Genomic DNA, 22143 nt, shown 5'->3' on the forward strand with positions numbered 1-22143 from the left:
TTATTTTGCCCCATAATCTAAAAAAAACCTTTGAGCGGTAAAAGACAAGACGAACATAAAAACTCTTTTTGCAAAGTTTATTATGCGGATTTTTTTTTTTTTTAAATTAGACGATTTATCAAGGCCATTTCATCAAATTCCCCGCCTGAACAAAGTTCTTCGTCAGCACTCAAAGATGATTAAGAAAACTATAAGTTCGTCGTCAGCCAGCCATGATGCTCGCCATTCTCACATTATCCTCTTGTGCAATTCTTCTCTCTCAATTTCTGCAATTTGTTTTCTCATTCTCTGTTTTCCTTTTTGTATATATACACAATCGTGTGAACTCCACAGGCGCAAGCATTTTCCATCACTTACAAGTGATATTGGTCAACGGTAGTAGAGGTGAATTGTTTTTCTGTCCGATTATTCATTATTTCAGTATTATTTCCATTGTTAAACGACTGAAACAAGGTTTTTAGTCAAAGAATTGAATAAGTTAGAAGTATTGTACTTGGAGAATAAACGATACTATGACCAGCATGACAGCATCATCCTTTGATTTTGTATTGCGTTCTAGTTAGTTTTTGAGCCTGGCATTGAATCTGCACTAACAAGGTTAAACGAGTTTCTTCTATCTTATTGAACAATTTCAGTGTAAAATATCAATTTGAACATTTTACTTTTCCATTTATGCAATACAAGATGATTGTTGGAGTAAGTGGATGGATTACTCACTTCAGTTATTCCGAGCAACTATCCGTGTGATGTGGAGTATTGCTAATGATGAGAATGACTTTTGTGTCCTCTACAGGAATATAAACCTTCAGACAGTCATTTCTGTCTCTGGAGGCTAAGATGTTGGTGAAGCAAATCTGGAATTGCTATGCCTAAACTATCATGACGAAGAAATAACAAGTTATGTGCTTCTGTTGAGGAGTATTGTTGTGTAGAACTTGAAATGGGCTTTCATCCTTTTGTTTGGTATTGCCGGCCAGAGGAATATGGTGGTATTTGGGCACAGGAGACAGATAGCACTTTTGGTGCATATGCACCATGTGGGATTGATACCCTTGCAATCACTGTCACTCATTTAGTTCTTTTGGGATTATGTTTATATCGTATTTGGCTAACACTCAAGAGCATTAAAGTGCAAAGGTATTGCCTAGGATCAAAGATCCGCAACTATGTGCTAGGTCTATTGGCTGGTTACTGTACTGTTGAGCCATTGCTCAAATTGCTCATGGGTATTTCAATGTATAATTTGGGTGAACAGACTGTTCTCGCGCCTTTTGAGGTAAAGTGTTCATTAATTTCTCCTGTCCCTTGAGTTCCTATTCAGTTTATTTGGAACTACTATGCATACTGTGAGAGCTTTTGTAAAAGTAAAATAAGAATTCCCTTCTAAATACAGCCATCCATTGTCCCCTTTTTTTGTGTGATAAAAACCGAATTATTCAAATGCATTTACTTTTTTTTCTTATAAAAGGTCAACTTTTTATTGAAATCGAGAGTGTAACGCAAAAACGTTCCAAAACAGTTTGCAGAAAAGCGAAAAACCAAAAATACAACAAAGTTAGATTCTGATAAGCTCGAGATAGTCTCATCCGGTGCACATCCCCTTCTTCTTGATTGATGCGAAAGTTTGAAAAATAAAACTTTTAATCCTACCGGCCCCAAAACTCTTTCCTTAAAAATTTCTCCTATTTCGTTCTTCCATAATATCCACCACATAATAAGTGGGATGCACTTCCATTCATTGCTTATAACCCCTCTCGAACATCTCGAGATCCATTGCTCCCAAAAGTCCCTAATATTAGTATTAGAAAGCATGGCCCAACAAAATCATCAAACAAACATACAAGATTCCTACTCGGTCCCAACAGTCAAAATACATCTAAAAACAGTTCAAATCTGCAAAAAGACACAAACCAATAAAATAATACAAACAAAACAGGATAAACAATTTAAAACTCAAATACCAGGACTCCTTATTCATGGCTTCCACTGACCCTTCCATTCCACTTCAAATCCCCTGATCTCCCCTGTCTCCCATCTATTCTTTTCTTCCCTTATCTTTCTCATCTTTCCTCCAGAAGATCAACTAACTTTCCACCCTTATCCCTTATCACCCCTCTGTCACTTCTAACCCACATCAGCTTTTAGACTACTTGAAATGCTCTACAATCTTTTTCAAAAAACAATTGCTCTACAATCTATCTTATTAGCATAATGAATCATTTTATTATTATATGTGGATTGTTTGGTTTTCTATATTTCTAATATTTTTATCAAGTAGATGAAGTATGAGCATCACTTTTCCATGTTTGAAATTTACCTATGAACTATGTCCAATGGAGGAATCAATTTGCTGTCATTGTTCACACAAAGAAATTAATTTGATGTTATTGGCTTGAAAATCTTGGACTATGATCTTGTTTGATCTAGGATTTTTCTCAGAAAATCGGGTTATAGTTTGAAAATCTGGTTCGATGAAAAAGTGGATTATTTGGGTTAATTAACCAAAAAATATTTTTTGTATTTAATATTAAAATTTTATAAAAGAAAGGAGGGGTAATTTGGTATTTTATGATTTGATTGATAAAGTGATTGATGACGGGAATGACGTTATTTGGATTAAATAACCCCATGTCAAACAAGGCCTAATCTTTGATGTGCTCTTTTGGTGTATATGCTAGGTTCTTGGAGGTTTGCTTCAAACCTTGTCACTTCTTTTCACCCCTTATACATCTCTAGTTTTGTACATTCTGTATGGTAGGAAGTAACATTTGAGAAAGATCTACATTTACATTTGCAACTTAGACAAATAGGGTAATGAATTTGAATTACCAAATGAAAATGACCAGGATTCTTGAAAGTCAAATTTAAGTCTGAATTCATGCACATAATAAATACATCTTATTTATCACAAAATGGTGTAAAATATCACTATTCCTAACATGATAACAAGACCCTTAGCCTTGTAGGTGTGGATTGCCAATTTTAATATTCTGGATGATGTATCCAGTTCTATTAAAATCACTTAATTTCTGTTTCAGGTGGTATCTTTGATCATTGAAGCCATGGCCTGGTGTGCCATGTTAGTTATGATTGCTACAGACACTAAAGTATACATTAAAGAATTTCGTTGGTATGTCCGATTTGGAGTTATTTATGTTTTGGTTGGTGATGCTGTCATGTTAAGCCTCATTCTTCAAGTGGTAGATTTCTTTTCGAGGTTAGTTTAAATTGAGATAACCAATAATGTGCATATGTTATTCATTTGATCTCTAGTCATAGAAATCATTCTTTTTGAGCTTTTTCATTCTGTGTTTGATGTCTTTTGAGTTTTGCTTCTTGTTGGATTCATAACTAATTTCAACTTTTGTAACGTTACATTTTTCTATTGATTGGTTTCACCACACGTTTGGGGTCTTCTGAAAAATGTGGATCCATGAAGTGGTTGCATATTTTAAAAAAGAGAAACATTTTGGAGTTCTCATTTATCTTGATGTATTTTGTTTTCTTTTGATATAATTGAAATGACTAACCAGGGAATACTAACAAATCTTGTATGCATGGATTTTTTTTCATGTCACAGTGGCCGTTAGTAAAATACATCGAACTCTATCCCCTGGACAATTATTATACTAAATTGTCTCAAGATAGAACCATGATGCCCATATATTGCTTTATTCTTTCTGTCGCACCAGGTTTTTATGAATTTCAGACTTTTGTGCAATTCTAAATTAACTACCAGAAAGAAGTATTAGAAGCATAACAGAAAATCTGTTCAAAGTACTAAAGAATGATGTTTAGCACTTAAAATATTTTCATGAATTGGAATCTAATTGGGCAAGATGTTTAGAGACTGGATGGGAAACCTCCACCATGTTACTTGGTAAAGCTGATGAATTCCTTTTGCCCTCATTCTTCCGACCATATTCTACAAAATTGAACAACTAACTCTTTCAATACCTGAAGTGAGAGGTGAGTTTGAATAAACTTTTATTAACAAATCTCTAATTTATCTGAACTTACATAGAGTAGTGGAGTACCAATTTTGTTGTAGATATCCTCAAATAAATAATCAATGAATTTGTTCTGAAAATGAAGTTATATATGTAGAAAATTTTGAATACAATCAAACTTCAAAAACCAGAACTGGGAATTATTCCTCCAGTTGCAAACTTGCTTGGTGACATTACTTGAAACTTTTATGTTAAATTTCCTGAAAGCTCCTTCAACAATGAGGATGCAATCTGAAGAAAAAAAGTTCATGCACAAATAACTAATATTAGGTGTTTCCCAGCAATAAATACTCAGTTCTTTTTATTGTGCAGATCTATCTTCTACATGTATATTGGAAAACTATGTGTCCAGGTTTGTAGATTTACCGCCTCTTTCTATGATTTTATGGTCCATTTCATTCATTCATGGGTTAATATAGGCATGTTTTAATATAATAAGGTTGCACATTTATTGCTTAAGTTCTAGAATACATTGCTTATCTTCAAAATAAGTTTTCTTCTCCAGGTGTGTGCGGTTCCGGGGATTAATGAAAAAAAGTTTCTATTTTTAAAAAAGTATAACGTGCAACCTTATTATATAGCTATATCACAACTTTTGATAGCATTAAAGAACTTGTATTAACTGAAAACGAGTCTGTAGCTGGTGTAACTAGGATAACTTGGGCTTACAAAAGCATTTGTATCATGAATATCAAATAGATTTGATTTTTTTTTTATCGCAATGACACTTGTTACATAAGCATACGACATGAATAGTATAAATTTTTTTTTGAAGGGGATGTAACATTTTCATTAGTCAACATACTTTTTTTTTTATAAGGTAAACTTTTATTAAAAAGATCGCAAGATGCGTTTAAACGTTACAAAAGGGAAGGAAAAGAAAACGAAACAATAAATAAGAAAACAACGTAATAATTTTAAATGCCAATAAGATCGAAAATTAGTCAACATACTTTCAATATTATTATCTTACATTTAAGACAAAATGGGCCTGGTATTGATACCTGTTGTTTCCACATGTAGGTTTCTTTCGGTGCATTTCTTCTTTTCTATGTTCCTCATTTGAACCCTTATCCTGAATATGTTCCATTATGGACGGAGTCCTCTGATAATGGCAAATATGAAATATTACGCGGTGAAGACTATATTTGTCCAGAAAGGCATGTCAACATCTTTTCGAGTAAGCAAACAACACAACTGAGCATTACTATTAGTTTCTTTTACCTTCTTTACAAATCATGAAACTCTTTTGTTTATTTAATCAGAATGTCTTGGGGGTAGTTGCAGTGATTACAGAAATTCAGTTATTGCGTATGACATGTCTACTTCTTATTTACTTGTGCCTTAAGTGCAACACTGTCAGATATATAGCTAAATCTGGCACAATTCTGTGTCTCTTTTTATTACCTTTCTTCTCTTCTTTGGTTCTCATTCTTTATTAATTTAAGCATGTCCTTAAGATCTGTAGGAAAAGAATTAATTCAAGGATTAGGAGAATTTATTGGCATCCCCAGTTTAAATCCTTAAATATCAAATGATTTTTTTTAAGGTCAACTTTCATAAAAAAAAAGAGCGGAAGAATCGTTCAATGGTTACAAATGGGGGAGGGACAAATAATTAAAAGAGTGATATTACTTTATTATCACAAATGAGGTGAATGAAAATCTCTAGTTACAAAGATTAACAACAACAAACAATGGAGAAGAAAATCTGATCTATAGTTGTGTGATTTTTGTGATAGGAATATTCTTTGGTTGGATGACTACTCTCATGAAACAAGGGTATAAAAAGCCTCTCCGAGAGAATGATGTTTGGAAGCTAGATGTATGGGATCAAACTGAAACATTGTTCACAAGGTTTGGAATCTATATAAATGTCCTCATTGTATGTATGATGCACTAAGGATTATATTTGACCATATTGTTTTTATCTTCCTTGCGACATTTTAGGTTCCATCATTTCTGGTGTGAAGAATTAAAGAAACCCAAACCTTGGCTTTTGAGAGCTTTATACTGTAGTCTTGGAGGAAGGTATTAATTGATTCTCTTATTGGAGAGTTATACTGTTGCTTCTCTGTAGTTTTAAGGATCTTCTTCTTTTTGTGCAACATGTGTAGATGATATCTTGCCTGTTCACAATTTTTCTACAGGTTTTGGCTTGGAGGCCTTTTCAAAGTAAGATAAATTTTCTATAGCTTTCTTTCAAGGAAACATTTTCTGACTTCATTTCCTTATTTAGGTAGTTTCATATACTGTGGTTTAGTTTTCCGTGCAAGTTTCCTTACCTAAATGAAATAGTTGTACTCATGATGCACTTTGTTCTTCATTATTGCGTGTAAGATTTTCCTTGAAAACTTAGTTTATTTCAAGAAAATGTTTGAAGCTAGTTATGTATGTATATTTATTATCAGTTTTTGCAATGGTTAGCTTCCTGTATGTCATTGCTTTTAATTGTTTATTTGGAAAAGGGTCAATATATTTATTAATATTGAAAATCATAGCATGTAACATGACATTCAATTGGGATGTTTGTGAACCCAAGTTCATTTTTTTTTTTTTTTTTTTTTTTTTTGAAAAAATGTCAACTTTTTATTGAAATCGAGGGTGGAATGCAAGAAACGTTTCTAAACAGTTTGCAGAAAAAAAAGGGTTTAGAAAGAGAAAAACTAAAAATACAATAAAGTTAGATTTCGATAAGCTCAAGATAGTCCCAATCCGGTGCACATCCCCTTCTTTTTTTCTTTTTTTTTTAAATTGTAATTATCAAAATTAAAAGTACACTTAATGTCATGAGCTTGTTGCAACCATAAACATGGATTTGGTTTGGATGATCTTGGGGCTCACAATAAGCTTGTTGTCTGGTCTTGTTGAGGCCCATCGGGTCTCGGAAGCTACCACTTGGATCAAGCTGGATCTAGACTGGCTCAATCAATCAATAGCCAATACCTAATTCATCCTTCTTAATTGTCTTGCAGATTGGTAATGACCTGGCCCAATTGATGGGTCCAGTTTTATTGAACCGGCTTTTAAAGGTTAGCACCATTCTCTTATGCAATCTATAACTCTTCCTTATGTTATTATGAAAAATTATTCTAGGATCTCTCTCATTGTGAACTAGAATATTGAAGACATTGTGATTTCTAGCTCTATGTCCTCCCATCTTTCAAAGTTCAAATAATTGTATCTGCTAGCTATATTAGTATCGATCTCTTGTTTCCCACTTTAAGTTCTTGATATCTTGTTTCCCACTTTCTCTCCTTTGAATTTTAATCGTATCAAATTCTTTATATTAGGCTCACTAGTCATTCTAAGATGCTAGCCAATGTTGTTCTCCGACTTTTTCTGTACTCTTTGTTGGTATTTAAAGATCTTGAAGGAATGTAAATACCTTGTATGAATAAATTCTTACTGTTTACAGTCAATGGAGAAAGGTGATCCAACATGGGTTGGTTATGCTTACGCCTTCACAATGTTTATTAATGTGGTATGATCTCCATCTCATCATATTTATCTGTTCTGGTTCTTAAACAATATAATGTTATTTCTTACAGTTACATTCTCTTTTGAAACTTGAGTTCATACAGCTATATACTTTCCTTTTGTTGCTTCTAGAATATGTAACACAAATTTCTGGTTCTGAAATATTGTACCTCATAACTCTACCATGTGTATGAAATGTACATTCCTCTGGTCTGATCAGAGACATATTTATAACTAGAAAAAAATTGTAACACTTAACTCCACAGTAGATATTAAGTGTTTGTCTTTCTGAAAATATTACATTTGGGGATTTTATTGATATATATGTTTCCGTTGTACATATGGAGATAACTCTATAAGACATTGCTGGATGATGAAGCTGTTGATATTTGATAATAGCTTCTGAAATGTGAAATTATTATTTCTTCATGTCCTATCACCAAAGAGAAATGACTATGGTTTGTCCAAAACTTCTTACCCATGTTAAGGTTTAAGTTTACTTGTTAGTTTAAGTTGTTTGGAGATGGGTCAGAAAATGGTATCAGACTAGCATTGCCTGATCATGCAATGCTATGCGTACATAGAATAATGTAGCAGAATAATAGAGCATAGGGTGACCAGAAAACTAAGGACCTCATGGGATGGAATGCAGCAAAATACTTATAAATAACTGACAAACAACAATGACAGGATCTGACACTGAACAAACAAAAGTGTATCAGAGGCTTTCTGTCTGGTGCTTGGCAGAAGATACTCTTTCTAGCTCATCTTTTATTGGGGTCATTGCACATTGAATACATTCTAGATAATCTTCATTAACTTTGATAGAAGTGATATATCATTCTCCTCTACTTAAGCTGATCTTATGTCTCTATTTGATTCAGTCATTTGGAGTGCTGTGTGAAGGTCAATATTTTCAGAATGTCTGGCGTGTTGGCTTCAGGATAAGATCTATACTGGTAATTTTCATTATCAAATTATTTTGCTTCTTCTTATGTATCTTGTTTATTGCTGCTTCCATTTGGGGCCATTGTTAGTACTTTTGCTAACATTCAAAAGGATATATAATTATAACGTCAGTAAGTGTTTTGTACTAATCGTTCAAAGATTACAAATTGAATGGAGAAGATTAACAAAAAGAACAGATTCTAGTCATATGCTAGAGTGTGAAGCTCAGTCTACAAGGTCATGTGTTCGAGCTTTCATGACCATTTAAAAAAAAAGAAGTAGATTTATATTTATGGCTATTGGATTTTTCTAGCATAACGAGGGACAGGGTGGAAAATTAGATTTGTCTGAGATTTCAATCTCCTTCTAGCAAACTGGAGGACTTAAAGCTTCAGATTTACCCAAGAATTAGGTCATTTAGGTAAATGTCAAGGAGAATGGATATATAACTTTTTTTCTGATTCTTAAAACAATTTTGTATGTTTCATTGGCTGACAATTAGCTAATGCAAGATATGTATTCATGATTTAGATCCTGAATTTTTTTAAATCGAAAAGGATTAACATAATTTTACTTTATAATTCATGTTTAACCTCCTTATGTTGCTAGAAAATGGAATGGGTTAGCTTAAAATTCACTGTTTTCGACTCTAGGTTGCTGCTGTATTCCGCAAAACATTGAGACTAACCCATGAAAGCCGCAAGAACTTCTCAACGGGGAAAACAATGAATCTGATGACCACAGATGCTACTGCTCTTCAGGTATGCTATTCTGTGCTTATGATAATTAAACAGATTTCCTAATTCCCAATTCTCCAACCTTATAGTCATTATGATTTGAAATGAAAGTTGTTAGAAGTACAAGATTATGAGATAAATTCAAGTCCTACAGCCATTATGTTTAATTCAAGTCCTACAGTCATTATGTTTCCTCATTGGTTGTTTATGTCTAACTAAAAAATTACGTCTGCTTACTGCAGCTAGTATGTCAACAACTTCACAACATATGGTCATCTCCATTTCGTATTACCATGGCTATGATTCTTCTATATCAGCAGTTAGGTGTTGCTTCACTGTTTGGCTGTCTAATTTTGGTTATGATGTTCCCGTTACAGGTAACCTTTCACACTCCACTTAAAATTTAGAATGCTTTTCTTAAGCAATTCTCCCCTTATTTCATTCTTTATCTACAACTAAATATTCTTCTAGTTGCATTATGTCCTCTTTCACTTGAAATATCACATTTATCGACAGACAATTATTATAAGCAAAACGCGAAAACTGACAAAAGAAGGACTTCAACGAACTGACAAGAGAGTCAACTTGATGAGTGAAATTTTGGCCGCAATGGACACTGTCAAGTATGAGTATATCTAGCTTTGGTTTACTTTTCTTTCTTTCTTTTGCTTAAGCATAAATTCTTCTGTGAACGTGATAATTTTGAGCTTGTGCTGTCTAATTTTCAGATGTTATGCATGGGAGAAAAGTTTCCAGTCAAAAGTTAGATGCTTGCGAGATGACGAATTATCATGGTTCCAGAAAGCAAAAATTCTTTCAGCTGTAAATATTTTCAGTTATTTTTGTTTTCCTTTTTTTTTTTACATTTGTTACATGGCATTAGTAGGCTTTATAAAATTATTTATGGACATTTTAGTTTCTCTAATCAGACTTTGAGGATCGGATGAGTTAATTATTTTGTTAGTGATTGTTTGTCTAGGTTTCTTACTAACACTTATTAATTCTCTTTGTGATTTACAGTGCAACAACTTTATATTAAACAGCATCCCAGTTTTTGTTACTGTGGTATCATTTGGAATGTTCACAGTGCTTGGTGGAAATTTAACACCTTCAAAGGCTTTCACATCGCTTTCTCTATTTCAAGTTCTTCGATTTCCCCTAAACATGCTCCCCAATTTAATAACACAGGTCTGTTTTTTTCCTAAAAGAACTTATTGATTTCCTTGCTTATGTAAACATTTTATATTTTTCAACTAAGACAGTCAGTGATCTTTGATGGTATATGTTTCTCCATATACTTGAACTGTGACTTATTAGTTATTACCCAATCCCATGAATTTTACTTGTTTGTTCTAAACATCTTCTATGTCTATTAGAATGACAGGTTGATTGTAATTAAGTACAAAATTCTATGCCATTCTTAAGAGTATATATGTGATTGTTCTAGAAACTTATCATGCAACACAACAAAATATAGCCTTTCTTAAGAGTATATATGTGAATTACTAATGCATTACCAAGTTAAATTTTAGTTTATTCTATTGAAATACTTGAAATTGGGGAAGCATCAACATAAGATATTAAATGAAGGTAGTCATAGTGGTTCGTAAACCAAAACGCTGGGTTATTACAGATTATTTTTTATAAAATTTGAATTAGAAAGGTTGAATGAGCTATCACGAGGTTATAAGTTTCATCTTCAAAATGCACGCAAAGGAGATGGTGTGCATGCTCACAACTACATCTGAGGTGTGAATACTGTTATTTATGGCAGATTGTTAATTCGCATGTATCGTTGCAACGTTTGGAGGAACTACTTTTATCTGAAGAAAGAGTTCTTTTGCCTAATCCCCCTCCTGAACCTGATTTTCCTGCTATCTCAATCAAGAATGGATACTTCTCTTGGGATTCTAAGGTTCATTCTTCCACCTCCCTAAATTTTTTAACATGTTCTAGTTTTATCATAGTCTGTTTCAGCATCCACAAAGTAATACTTAATCAAGTGGATCTAGTGTCAGAGTAATCCTTGTAATCTATATGCTACTGGGAAAACATTACTTACAATATAATATAAAATGTTAATTGGAAATACTGTTTGGCTAATGTACATTGTTCTCTGAATATCTGATGGCACATGTTCCAAATCTTTTTCTTCCCCTAGGTTGCTCCACTTTGTGGATATCTTGGGTTCTCAAAACCGTTATTATGAAATGTTCCTTTTTCAGATAACTAATTGTGTAGTTGCACTTTATAGAGCAGGAAAATCATTACTTCTCTAAGATCTAGTTCTGAGATTTCTTCATTTTCCTTAGTAGATGGCAAACGTTGCCTATGGTCTATTTCTAAATCATGTACACCTATAATATGTGCTCTATGCATTGTCATTTTTCATTAGGAAATTAAACTCAGAATATAAACCTTTCTTCATAGGTATTCCAATGTTTGAAAGTTTCTCTGGTGTTTATAGCTTGGCAGAATTATGTTTGCTCTTACATGGAAAATGATAACATGTGTACTACCTATGTCTTTATAGATTGAAAGAAGTATAGCTTGGAGTGTTAATGGATTTGTCTGTATTTCATGACAAATATTATCAGAAGGTGAACCCCACATTATCAGATATCAATTTGGACATACCTGTTGGGAGTCTTGTGGCGATTGTTGGTGGTACCGGTGAAGGAAAATCATCGCTTATTTCTGCAATACTTGGAGAGATTCCTTCTGTAGCAGATGCAAGTGTGGTCATTAGGGGGAGTGTGGCCTATGTTCCACAGATCTCCTGGATTTTCAATGCTACTGTGAGTCTGGTCACTTCTTAACATTGTCAAAGTGAAGTCTTTGAGTTAAGTTAGCATTGCGTGTGCCGACAAAATGTATCTCATTTGTACAGGTACGTGATAACATTTTATTTGGATCAGATTTTGATACTTCAAGATACTGGAAGACAATAGATGTAACGGCACTGGAATATGATCTTGATCTGCTACCGGTTAAGTGTTGCAGAATTAAATTTATTTGGTTCTTTTGGTAAATAATAGAATGTTGATTTGGTTATAAAAGTTGTTTGATTGTTCCGTCTGCTTACCAAAATTAACATTCTCCCAGGGCCGTGATCTAACTGAGATTGGTGAAAGAGGGGTCAACATTAGTGGGGGTCAAAAACAAAGAGTTTCGATGGCTAGGGCTGTCTATTCGAATGCAGATGTTTACATATTTGATGATCCCTTAAGTGCTCTTGATGCTCATGTTGGTCAGCAGGTGCATGTTTATGACTAAACAATTACCTGCTCTTTAACTGACTTAAAACCCAAGTCTAAGGCACCATATGATGTATATTGATCCTAAACTGTTTTCATTTGTTGACTTTAGCTTAAGTTATAATTATTTATTTATCTTCCCTTTTACCTTGATCTTATTTCCAAATCTCCTCCAGGTTTTCATCAAATGCATTAAAGAGCGGTTGCAAGGAAAAACCAGGGTGCTTGTTACAAACCAGCTACATTTTCTTCCTAGGGTAGATAAAATAATTTTGGTATCTGAAGGAATGATCAAAGAAGAGGGAACTTTTGAGGAGTTATCTCGAACTGGCACACTTTTTAAAAAGCTTATGGCTAATGCGGGTAAAACGGAAGAACATGTGAATAGTGGGGAAGATTATATCAGTCTTGAACACAATCCTATTACATCCGTTGCTAATGGAATGGAGAATGGTTTTCCACAAAGCATGGCATCTCCGAATAGAAGGAAAGAAGTTAAATCTGTTCTAATTAAGCAGGAGGAAAGAGAGACTGGTGTTGTCAGCTTTAAAGTTTTGACGAGGTAATATACATTTCTGGTACTATTGTTTTGTCTCAATAATGATGGATGTGAGAATAAATTTGGTAATTAGCTTGAGTGCTACAGATTTTATGTGCCGTAATGAACTTAATTCTAACTGAGACAGTTTGCTTCTTATCTAGTGTATTGATAAGAAATGACCAGTTTTCCATTTAATTAAGTGAAGTGGGAAGTGAAGACCGTTATTTATGTTAGGGTTACTGTTGAATTATCAAATTAGGCATATTCCCTCTATCTCCTCCGTCGAAACACTGCTTGCACTTAATGTATTGCTTGTTTATTTTTATTTTATTTAAAAAGTCCATTCATAGAATGAGCAATAAGTGCCGTTTAAGCTGAACAACCAAAGCATGACATGAGGGGAATAAAGGAAAAGAAAAACTTATTGACACCAAAAACAAAGACCTGAAGATCAGTGTATTCCTTTCAAGAATACATAAACATTGTGTATTCAAGAAAAAAGTATTTATATTCTTGGACTTTGCTTCTTTCAGGTATAAAAATGCATTAGGAGGTTCATGGCCTGTCATGATACTCTTTATCTGCTACATAATGACAGAAGTTCTTAGGATTCTTAGTAGCACATGGTTAAGTGTTTGGACAAAGCAAAGCTCATCGAGCAGTAAAGGGCCTGGTTTCTACCTCCTGATTTATGCTATTCTATCCTTTGGGCAGGTATTTTGCTAAATTAGATCTAAATAATCTGCGTATTCCCCTTCTTTCCTGATATATGAACTTTGATTGAACTATAATTCTGTTCAGAGAAGCTTACATCTTTCTAATATAGAATTTAATTGAAAAATCTTAACACGATTGATTAGTTAAATCTGAATAATTTTAGATATAAGTTGAAACAACATGTGTTGTTTCACCCTTCGTTCAAAGACTTGAGGGATTTGCATATTTTAAAACACAACTATATTTATGCTGCAAACAGGTACTCGTGACACTAGCAAATTCGTTTTGGTTGATAAAATCAAGTCTTCATGCAGCTAGCAGATTGCACGACTCCATGTTGGAGTCCATCTTAAGGGCTCCCATGGTATTTTTTCATACAAATCCCATTGGACGATTATTTAATAGATTTGCAAAGGACACAGGTGATATAGACCGTGAGGTTGCCAATTCTATTAATATGTTTATGGTCCAAGTTTGTTCGCTCCTATCAACTTTTGTGCTAATTGGAATTGTCAGCACCATTTCACTTTGGGCTATCATGCCACTTCTGATTCTTTTTCATTCGGCATATTTATATTATCAGGTTAGTCTTCCTTTGCAAAAACAGTTTCTGTTTTATACTGTATAATTGTTAACATTGTAAAAGACATTCACATTCCATGTTTTTCACAAGGTTGTTTGAATCAATACCTTTGATAATTTGGCATATCAATGACATGGATCAAGGTGGAAGTTATATAAGTCAGTGAAAGACCATAAAAAAATTAGAACATAAATTCATAAGGATTCACTTAGTTTGATATTTTCTTTTGTTCTGTCTTTTAAGACTAAACAACTAGGAAGAAATAAATGGAGGACCTCCCTGTTATGAAATTCAGATCCTCAGAAAACAGTTAGGTAACGCAAATGGAATTCTTGGAGTTAAAATGTTTTGACATGTTGCTTACCATGCTCCTCAATTGCCGACTTCACTTACTTGTCATTTGGTGTTTTTTTTGGAAGAAGTTCCTGTCATTTGGTGTTTTATTATACAGATTAAAGAAAGAAAATTCTGATTTCTACTTTTAGAATATTTTTTCTTCTTCTTTTTGTATCCTATAAAAAGGTAAAACACCTAGTTCCAGATTGCAAGCTAAACTAATTGTTCTGCAGACCACAAGCAGAGAAGTAAAACGCTTGGATGCCATCACAAGGTCTCCTGTTTATGCTCAATTTGGAGAAGCATTGAATGGTTTATCAACTATTCGTGCCTATAAAGCGTATGACCGAATGACCAGAATTAATAGGATATCTATGGATAATAATATTAGATTCACTCTTGCCAATACAAGTTCAAACCGCTGGCTTACCATAAGGCTGGAAAGCCTGGGAGGTGTTATGATATGGTTAATAGCAACCTTTGCTGTAATGCAGAATGGAAGTACAGACAACCAGTTAGCATTTGCATCAACAATGGGTTTGCTTCTCACGTACACACTTAATATCACAAATCTCCTGAGTAATGTTCTAAGACAAGCAAGCAGGGCTGAAAATAGTCTTAATGCTGTTGAACGTGCTGGCACATACATAGATTTGCCATCAGAAGCTCCAGCCATTATTGAAACTTATCGTCCACCACTTGGGTGGCCTTCTCAAGGAAGCATCACATTTGAAGATGTTCATCTCCGTTATCGGCCAAGTCTTCCACCTGTGCTACATGGGCTCACTTTCCATATCAAGCCGAACAAAAAAGTTGGGATTGTTGGAAGAACTGGTGCTGGAAAATCTAGCATGCTTAATGCTTTATTCCGGATTGTAGAAATGGAAAGAGGGAAAATTGTGATTGATGGTTGTGATATATCAAAGATTGGGCTGACAGACTTGCGCTCAGTTCTGAGTATTATACCACAAACACCAGTCCTTTTCTCAGGTGTGTGATTTATGATATGTAGTAGATACTTCATTTTCACAGCATCAATTTTTCCTTATGTTTTCATATGAACATTGTCATCTTATTAATTCCCAACTTTCCCAAGATGACGGTCCCTCTGAATCTCTCCCATAAATTCCCATTCTTCAATACTATGTCTTAAAGCACTTAGCTATGCATTCCAAAGTGTCCCAGTTCTAATTAATTGTTTTTCCCAATGTCTGTCAGTTTTGGACAATGTATTCTTTGCTTTTTTGTTTTGTTTTTCTAGGGACTGTTAGATTTAATCTGGATCCTTTCTGTGAGCACAATGATATCGATCTCTGGGAGGCATTGGAGAGGGCTCATCTGAAGGATGTCATTAGAAATAATGTTCTTGGTCTGGATACTGAGGTACTGGATTAGTTTAGTGTTTGTTATTTTAGTAGGTAAACTGTAAGTGATGTTGTCTGCACAAAATTTTATCCACTGAAATTTTGTATTCCTGCAAGAACAGACACATATATGATTTCACTAATGAAGTTATGTTTCTTTGACTGAAGGTCTTAGAGGGAGGGGAGAATTTTAGTGTTGGGCAAAGGCAATTGCTTAGTCTTGCCCGGGCATTGTTGCGCAGATCAAAGATTCTTGTTCTTGACGAGGCCACGGCTGCTGTTGATGTTGGAACAGACTCTCTTATACAGAGTACCATTAGAGAAGAGTTTAGGTCTTGCACAATGCTCATCATTGCTCACCGCCTAAATACCATCATGGATAGTGACTTGATTTTGGTATTAGAAGCTGGACAGGTAATGATTCTTTGCTCCATTGTTGATAAAAAAATTGACTTTGCCTTAGATTTTCTTTTACTTCTTTCAGGTATTAGAGTACGATACTCCAGCAAATCTATTGTTAAATGAAGGCAGTGGTTTCTCTAAGATGGTCCAGAGTACTGGAGATGCAAATGCAGAATATTTGCATAGTTTAGGCCTCGGAAGTAGTAAAGACATCAACTCTGGCGGAAAATTGGTTAATTGATCAACAATCGCAAGTAATCTAATGATTAAAATGATCCACTTCCACACTCAAGATAGTGTGATTCTCTTCTGACTTCTGTGTTTTAAATAAAATTGTTCATAAACAGTTCTTAGGTTTATGAAGGGAATTATACATCTACTTCAGAGGAAAACAAAAAATGCATCTACATGAAGGACCATATTCGAGTAAATGTGCTTTAATTTTACTCGACAACAAAAATCTATCTCATTTGTATTTTGTATATTGGTATTCTCTTTGCTATATGATTTCCATTATTCCATCCTGTCTTAGCCAATTTATTAGGGGTCTATCTATTTCAAGTATGTGAAGGATTATAGTATATTTTTTTAAATATAGGAAGTTAACACGATCTCCACCGTCATAGTTTATTCCTTTAACATAAAAAGTTCTTAATGAGAATTTAATATGTGACATTTGTTTTTTTAGACGCTATTTTAACACACATAGCGGTTTTAATAAAAATTATAAATTACACGCTTTTTCAATACGAAAAAAAGAGCTTATACGGGATGAAAAACTGCTATCTTGTGTTTTTTTTATTTTCTTCTTTGTTTGAATGTTTCTGTCTTCTTTTTCAATAAAAATAACTTAAAAGAAAATTATAAGAAATTAATTTTTATTTTAATTTTGTAAATGATATTTTTAAAATGAATGGAAAGATAATATAGTTTTGTAGAAATTTAGGAGATGTGGAAAATATTAATTAGACAGTGAATTGTGTTTACATTAGAGATATATAAAAAAAAATTGATGGTAATAAAAGTAAAATTTGACAACAAGCAACATGTTGTGTCTAAACAAAACAATATATTAAGTGTAAACAATTGCATAATTCTCACCTCTTCAAATTGGGTAAAAAAATATTGAGAGTAATCAACTTGCTACATTTCTTCGGGAAAAATTTTGGCGAGAATGTCAGACACCTAATAGGAAAAGCCTTGGGCAACTATGAGAATGAAGAGGATGTTGCCGAGGGGATGGAAATGTTGATGACATTTCTTTCACTTTGACTGATTTTAATCTATGCTTCACTTCGTCAGAAGGAGTGGATCTTGGCTCTTAGCTCTTGACACTTGTCTCTTGGCTCTTAGCTCTTGACTTTTGGCTCATGGCTCTTGCCACTTGGCACTTGGTTCTTGGTTCTTGACACTTATTCTAGCTCGTGCAACTCTTGAAGTGAAAAGTGATAATTTTGGATGGATGAAATGTTGGGAAAAAAAACTATCGAGACACGAAGATGTACAGATTCGACCGAGATATAAAGTGCATTTTTTAAATGATATCGATGTCTCACTTGTTTAACATAGTGGGTGATAAAATAGAGATAAAAATACTTAGGAAATATGAGATAATATAATCATTTGAGTTCTCCTTCAATGGCTATTTCCACCATTAGGGGATACATCGGAAAAATTGTGAATCGGTTTCTTTAAGATGAAAAACCCGCTCTAATACCATGTGAGAATTTAAGAAAAGTGTAAAATATTAATTAGATAGTGAGTTGTATTTACATTAGAGATATATAAAGAACATTAAGCATAATAAAAGCAAAGATTGACAAAAGCAAATATGTTGAATGTCAATAAAACAACATGTTAAGTGCAAATAATTGTATAATTATACAAGTTTTCTTAAATCCTACTAAAATTTTAGAAGAATTAGGCTGGGTCATTGAAACTGTTAGATGGAAATTGCTCAGGTAAAGTGGAAATATAACTTTCAAGTGAATGTATATTCTAGATAGAGCGAAAAAAAATTGAATTTCTTAATAATGTAGTGTAGAATTATCCTGGAAGAAAAATAATTTCAAAAATGGAATGTTGAGAAAGTCAGCCAATCAATTAAACTAATTGATTTGTAAATCAATCAATTAGACTAATTGATTTGCTAATTAGTCGTTGATTATCAATTACATGATTTTACTATTTAATTATTTCCTTTTCTGTAAATATAATTTTATTATTTAAGCACTAAACGTCTTATGTAAAAATCACAACAAAAAACTAGCAATAAAATTTCTCTATTTTCTTAAATTTTCTACATGGTATCAGAGCGGGTTTTTTCATCTTGAAGAAACCGACTCACAATTTTCCGCTGCCTCCTCCAATGGTGGAAATAGCCATTGGAGAAGAACTCAAATAATTCTATAATCTCATATTTCTCTAAAATTATTTATCAAAAATCTCAGTGCGTTTTTTTATAGTTTAGTCGAATCTGTATCGAGCATCGTCTTCGTGTCTCGACAAATTTAATTTTTCTCATTTTTTTTGGCAAGCATCGTCTTCATGTCTCGACAGATTTCTTCCAACATTTTATATGTTAAAAAATTATCACTTTTCACTTCAAGAGCTGAGCCAAGAGCCAAGAGCCAAGAGCCAAGAGCCAAGAGCCAAGAGCCAAGAGCCAAGTGCCAAGAGCTAAGTGCCAAGTGCCAAGTGCCAAGAGCCAAGTGCCAAGAGGCAAAAGCCAAGAGTCACTCCTCTAACTAAGTGAATCATGATTTTTGAATTAGTCAAATTGAAAGAATGTCATCAAAAATTCATCGGCAACACCCTCTTCAATCTCTGCCAAGACTCTATTACACTCCTCTACGTTACATCTCGCAATCAAGTGGCTGACATACTCACCAAGCCGACTCGAGAAAGTATGTGGCAAATTGGGCAGTCTCAACATCTACTACCCAACTTGAGGGGGGGTGTAGAATTATTCTAGAAGAAAAATAATTCCAAGAATGGAATATTGAGAAAATCAGTAACAAATCAATCAATTAGACTAATTGATTTATAAATCAATCAATTAGACTATTTGATTTGCTAATTGGCCGTTGATTATCAATTACATGATTTTACTATTTAATTATTTCCTTTTCTGCAAATGTAGTCTAATTGATTGACTGATTTTCTCAACATTCCATTTTGGAATTATTTTTCTTCCAGGATAATTCTACATGTAGCTTTATCTCGATTAGAAAAGTGTAGCCTCCATTCTCCTCTACCTTGCTCGATACTTCTAAGAGAACCTCCCCGCTTTGATTTTAGGCGCGACCTATTCTCATTTCTGATTTCGGTGAACATTTTAATAAAATTCAAACCAAATGTAGTTTTGACCATCAGTCAAAAAAATAAAGGATCTTGTAGAATTCTCAATACTTTGTAAGATAAAAAAATGAGTTTGATTTAGATGATAATTTAATGGCAATAAACCTTTCTAACCATATCTATGTCTACTTTTTTTTTGAATAAAATTATTGCATCATTTGTTGGTAATAACCATTTTCAACCATATATATTTTATATTTTTTTCTTACAAAATGATTGCATAAAGAGCAAAAATATGAACAAAAGAAAAACCAAATTGAACAACAAAAACAAACTTAGTGAACATGTAGCTCCTCAAATAGTCAACAATGTGGAGAGAAATTCCCTCCTAATCAATCAAAGAACTGAGAAATTTTAACAGTAAGAAATCACAAAGAATATAACAACACAAGATTTGATATCAGAGTTTGACCCAAAAATAGTCTACGTCTCCATCAAGCACTGTTAAGAACTCGATTCCACTGTCACAATAAAAAATTTCAATTACACCCTTGTTTATATATATATATATATATATATATATATATATATATATATATATATATATATATATATATATATATATATATATATATATATATATATATATATATATATATCACACACATACAAAAAATCTCAATCTATCTTGTGGGAATTACTTATTTATATATATAAGCAACTTGTCCTGACTATCTTAAAAAAAAACTTAATGATTGTACACTTCATTTAATTAGACCTGACTCATAAACTCAATATCCTTATCCCGAGAATCTTAGCAGTTTTGCCAAGTCCTTATAACAAAAATCTTAGCAACTTTGCCTAAGTCCTTCATATCGAACTCGAAACTTAAAACAGTCTTCAACTTCTTCACAATAGAAAATTTCTTTGTTGATTAGTATCATATTATCTACATATAGTAGAAGATAATCAGTTTCAAATATACTCTTCCCTCTGAAATATAAAAAAGTATCATAGTTGCTCCTCATAAAGCCTTGTTGTGTAATAAACGCATCAAACCATATGTACCACTGTCTTGGTGATTGTTTGAGTCCATACAACGACTTCCTAAACAAACACACAATGTCCTTCTCTTGTTGAACTTTGAACCCTTTTGGTTGTTCCATGAAAATAGTTTCCTCTAAATTTTCATTAAGAATTACAGTTTTAACATTCATCTGTTCTAACTCAAGATCGAATTGAGTTACCAGCGAGAACATGATACAAATCTGTTGCTTGGTGCTTTAAATCACTAATTTTTTTTTCTTCATAATCTTTATCTTCCCAGACACTATCTGATTTGTGTACCCCAAATCATCAAAAACCCCAAGAGAGATGAGGTTTCGTGACAACTGAGGCACGAACCTGATTTGTTTCAGGACCCTCACAACATCATCGAACATTTTTATGCTGACATCTTCAATTCTTTTCACTTAACATGCATTGTTATTTCCCATTAGTACTTTGCAACCACTCAAATTCTGAAAATTAGAAATCCAATCTTTTATGTACGTCATGTGAAAAATACAACCAGAATCAAGAACCTAGTCCCTCCTAGCATCTTCCATTGACGTCATTAAAACATCTCCACTATCATAGTCATCACCATAGTTCATAGATTCCTTAGTCTTTACTTGCTTCTTATTGTTATCTCTCAACCAAATATAGCAGTAGTTTCGAAAATGACCAACATTTACTACAATGATAACACTTTCTTGTTTATGTGGATTCTGATTGTGATGTTTTGCTTTTATTCTCTTTTGAGTTGTTGTTGGTGTGAGGTTGCCTTTTGTAGAAGTTTTTCCATTTGGACATGTAATTCTCGTCATTCAAGCTCGTTTTCTTGTCTGTCCTTAAATCCAACTCTCTCGACTTCAATGCCGAAATCACTTTTTTGAGAGTACTTGTTCATTTACACTTGATTGCATTACAGACTTCTTTGTAGGATTCGGGAAGAGAGTTGAGAATGATTATTATCTGCTTTTCATTGCTCATTGTTTCGTTCTCGCCTGAATTTGCCAACTCGATATTGAGTTTCAAGAACTCATCAAAATTCTGAGTAAAATCTTTCTTGGCATCATCTTGTAACTGAACAACCTCTCTTTCAAGTAAATCTTGTTGATTAGAGACTTAGATTAGAACAGCTCGTCTAAGTGCCTCCACATCGACGTCGAAGTCTTCTCATTGTTTATCAACAGAATCGCAGAATTTGATAGATGAAAATGATCGTTCCAATCGTTGTCTTTGTCATCTCGCTCTTTTGATCTTTACTAATCTCTGGTGGCCACGAGATTGGTTCTTCTAGGGTTCATAGAAAATGTTGTTGTGCCAAGAGAGCCTTGATTTTTCACTGTCAAATGCTAAAATCTCCATTGTCATCGAACTTGTCAATTTCAGTCTCCATGCTTGAGATTGGCTGCTACTGAATTG

The 22143-nt window shown here is 33.5% G+C and overlaps 1 protein-coding gene across 1 annotated transcript; it reads left to right on the top strand.

The window, feature by feature from the left end:
• The first annotated feature begins 244 nt into the window (after positions 1-244).
• On the top strand, positions 245-16630 carry LOC124936129 (ABC transporter C family member 12-like). Its single transcript, XM_047476592.1, has 27 exons — positions 245-384; positions 794-1276; positions 3039-3217; positions 4323-4362; positions 5034-5190; positions 5752-5866; positions 5960-6040; positions 6160-6184; positions 6985-7041; positions 7428-7493; positions 8374-8448; positions 9091-9198; positions 9417-9551; positions 9691-9797; positions 9903-9996; positions 10195-10362; positions 10949-11089; positions 11772-11972; positions 12065-12163; positions 12280-12432; positions 12608-12993; positions 13506-13686; positions 13949-14272; positions 14842-15598; positions 15870-15991; positions 16141-16386; positions 16457-16630. The coding sequence occupies exons 2-27, from the start codon at positions 941-943 to the stop codon at positions 16613-16615; spliced, it is 4512 nt and encodes a 1503-aa protein (XP_047332548.1). The 5' UTR covers positions 245-384; positions 794-940; the 3' UTR covers positions 16616-16630.
• The last annotated feature ends 5513 nt before the right edge of the window (positions 16631-22143 follow it).

Source organism: Impatiens glandulifera, chromosome 4 (genome assembly GCF_907164915.1).
Source record: "Impatiens glandulifera chromosome 4, dImpGla2.1, whole genome shotgun sequence".
Lineage (NCBI taxonomy): Eukaryota > Viridiplantae > Streptophyta > Magnoliopsida > Ericales > Balsaminaceae > Impatiens > Impatiens glandulifera.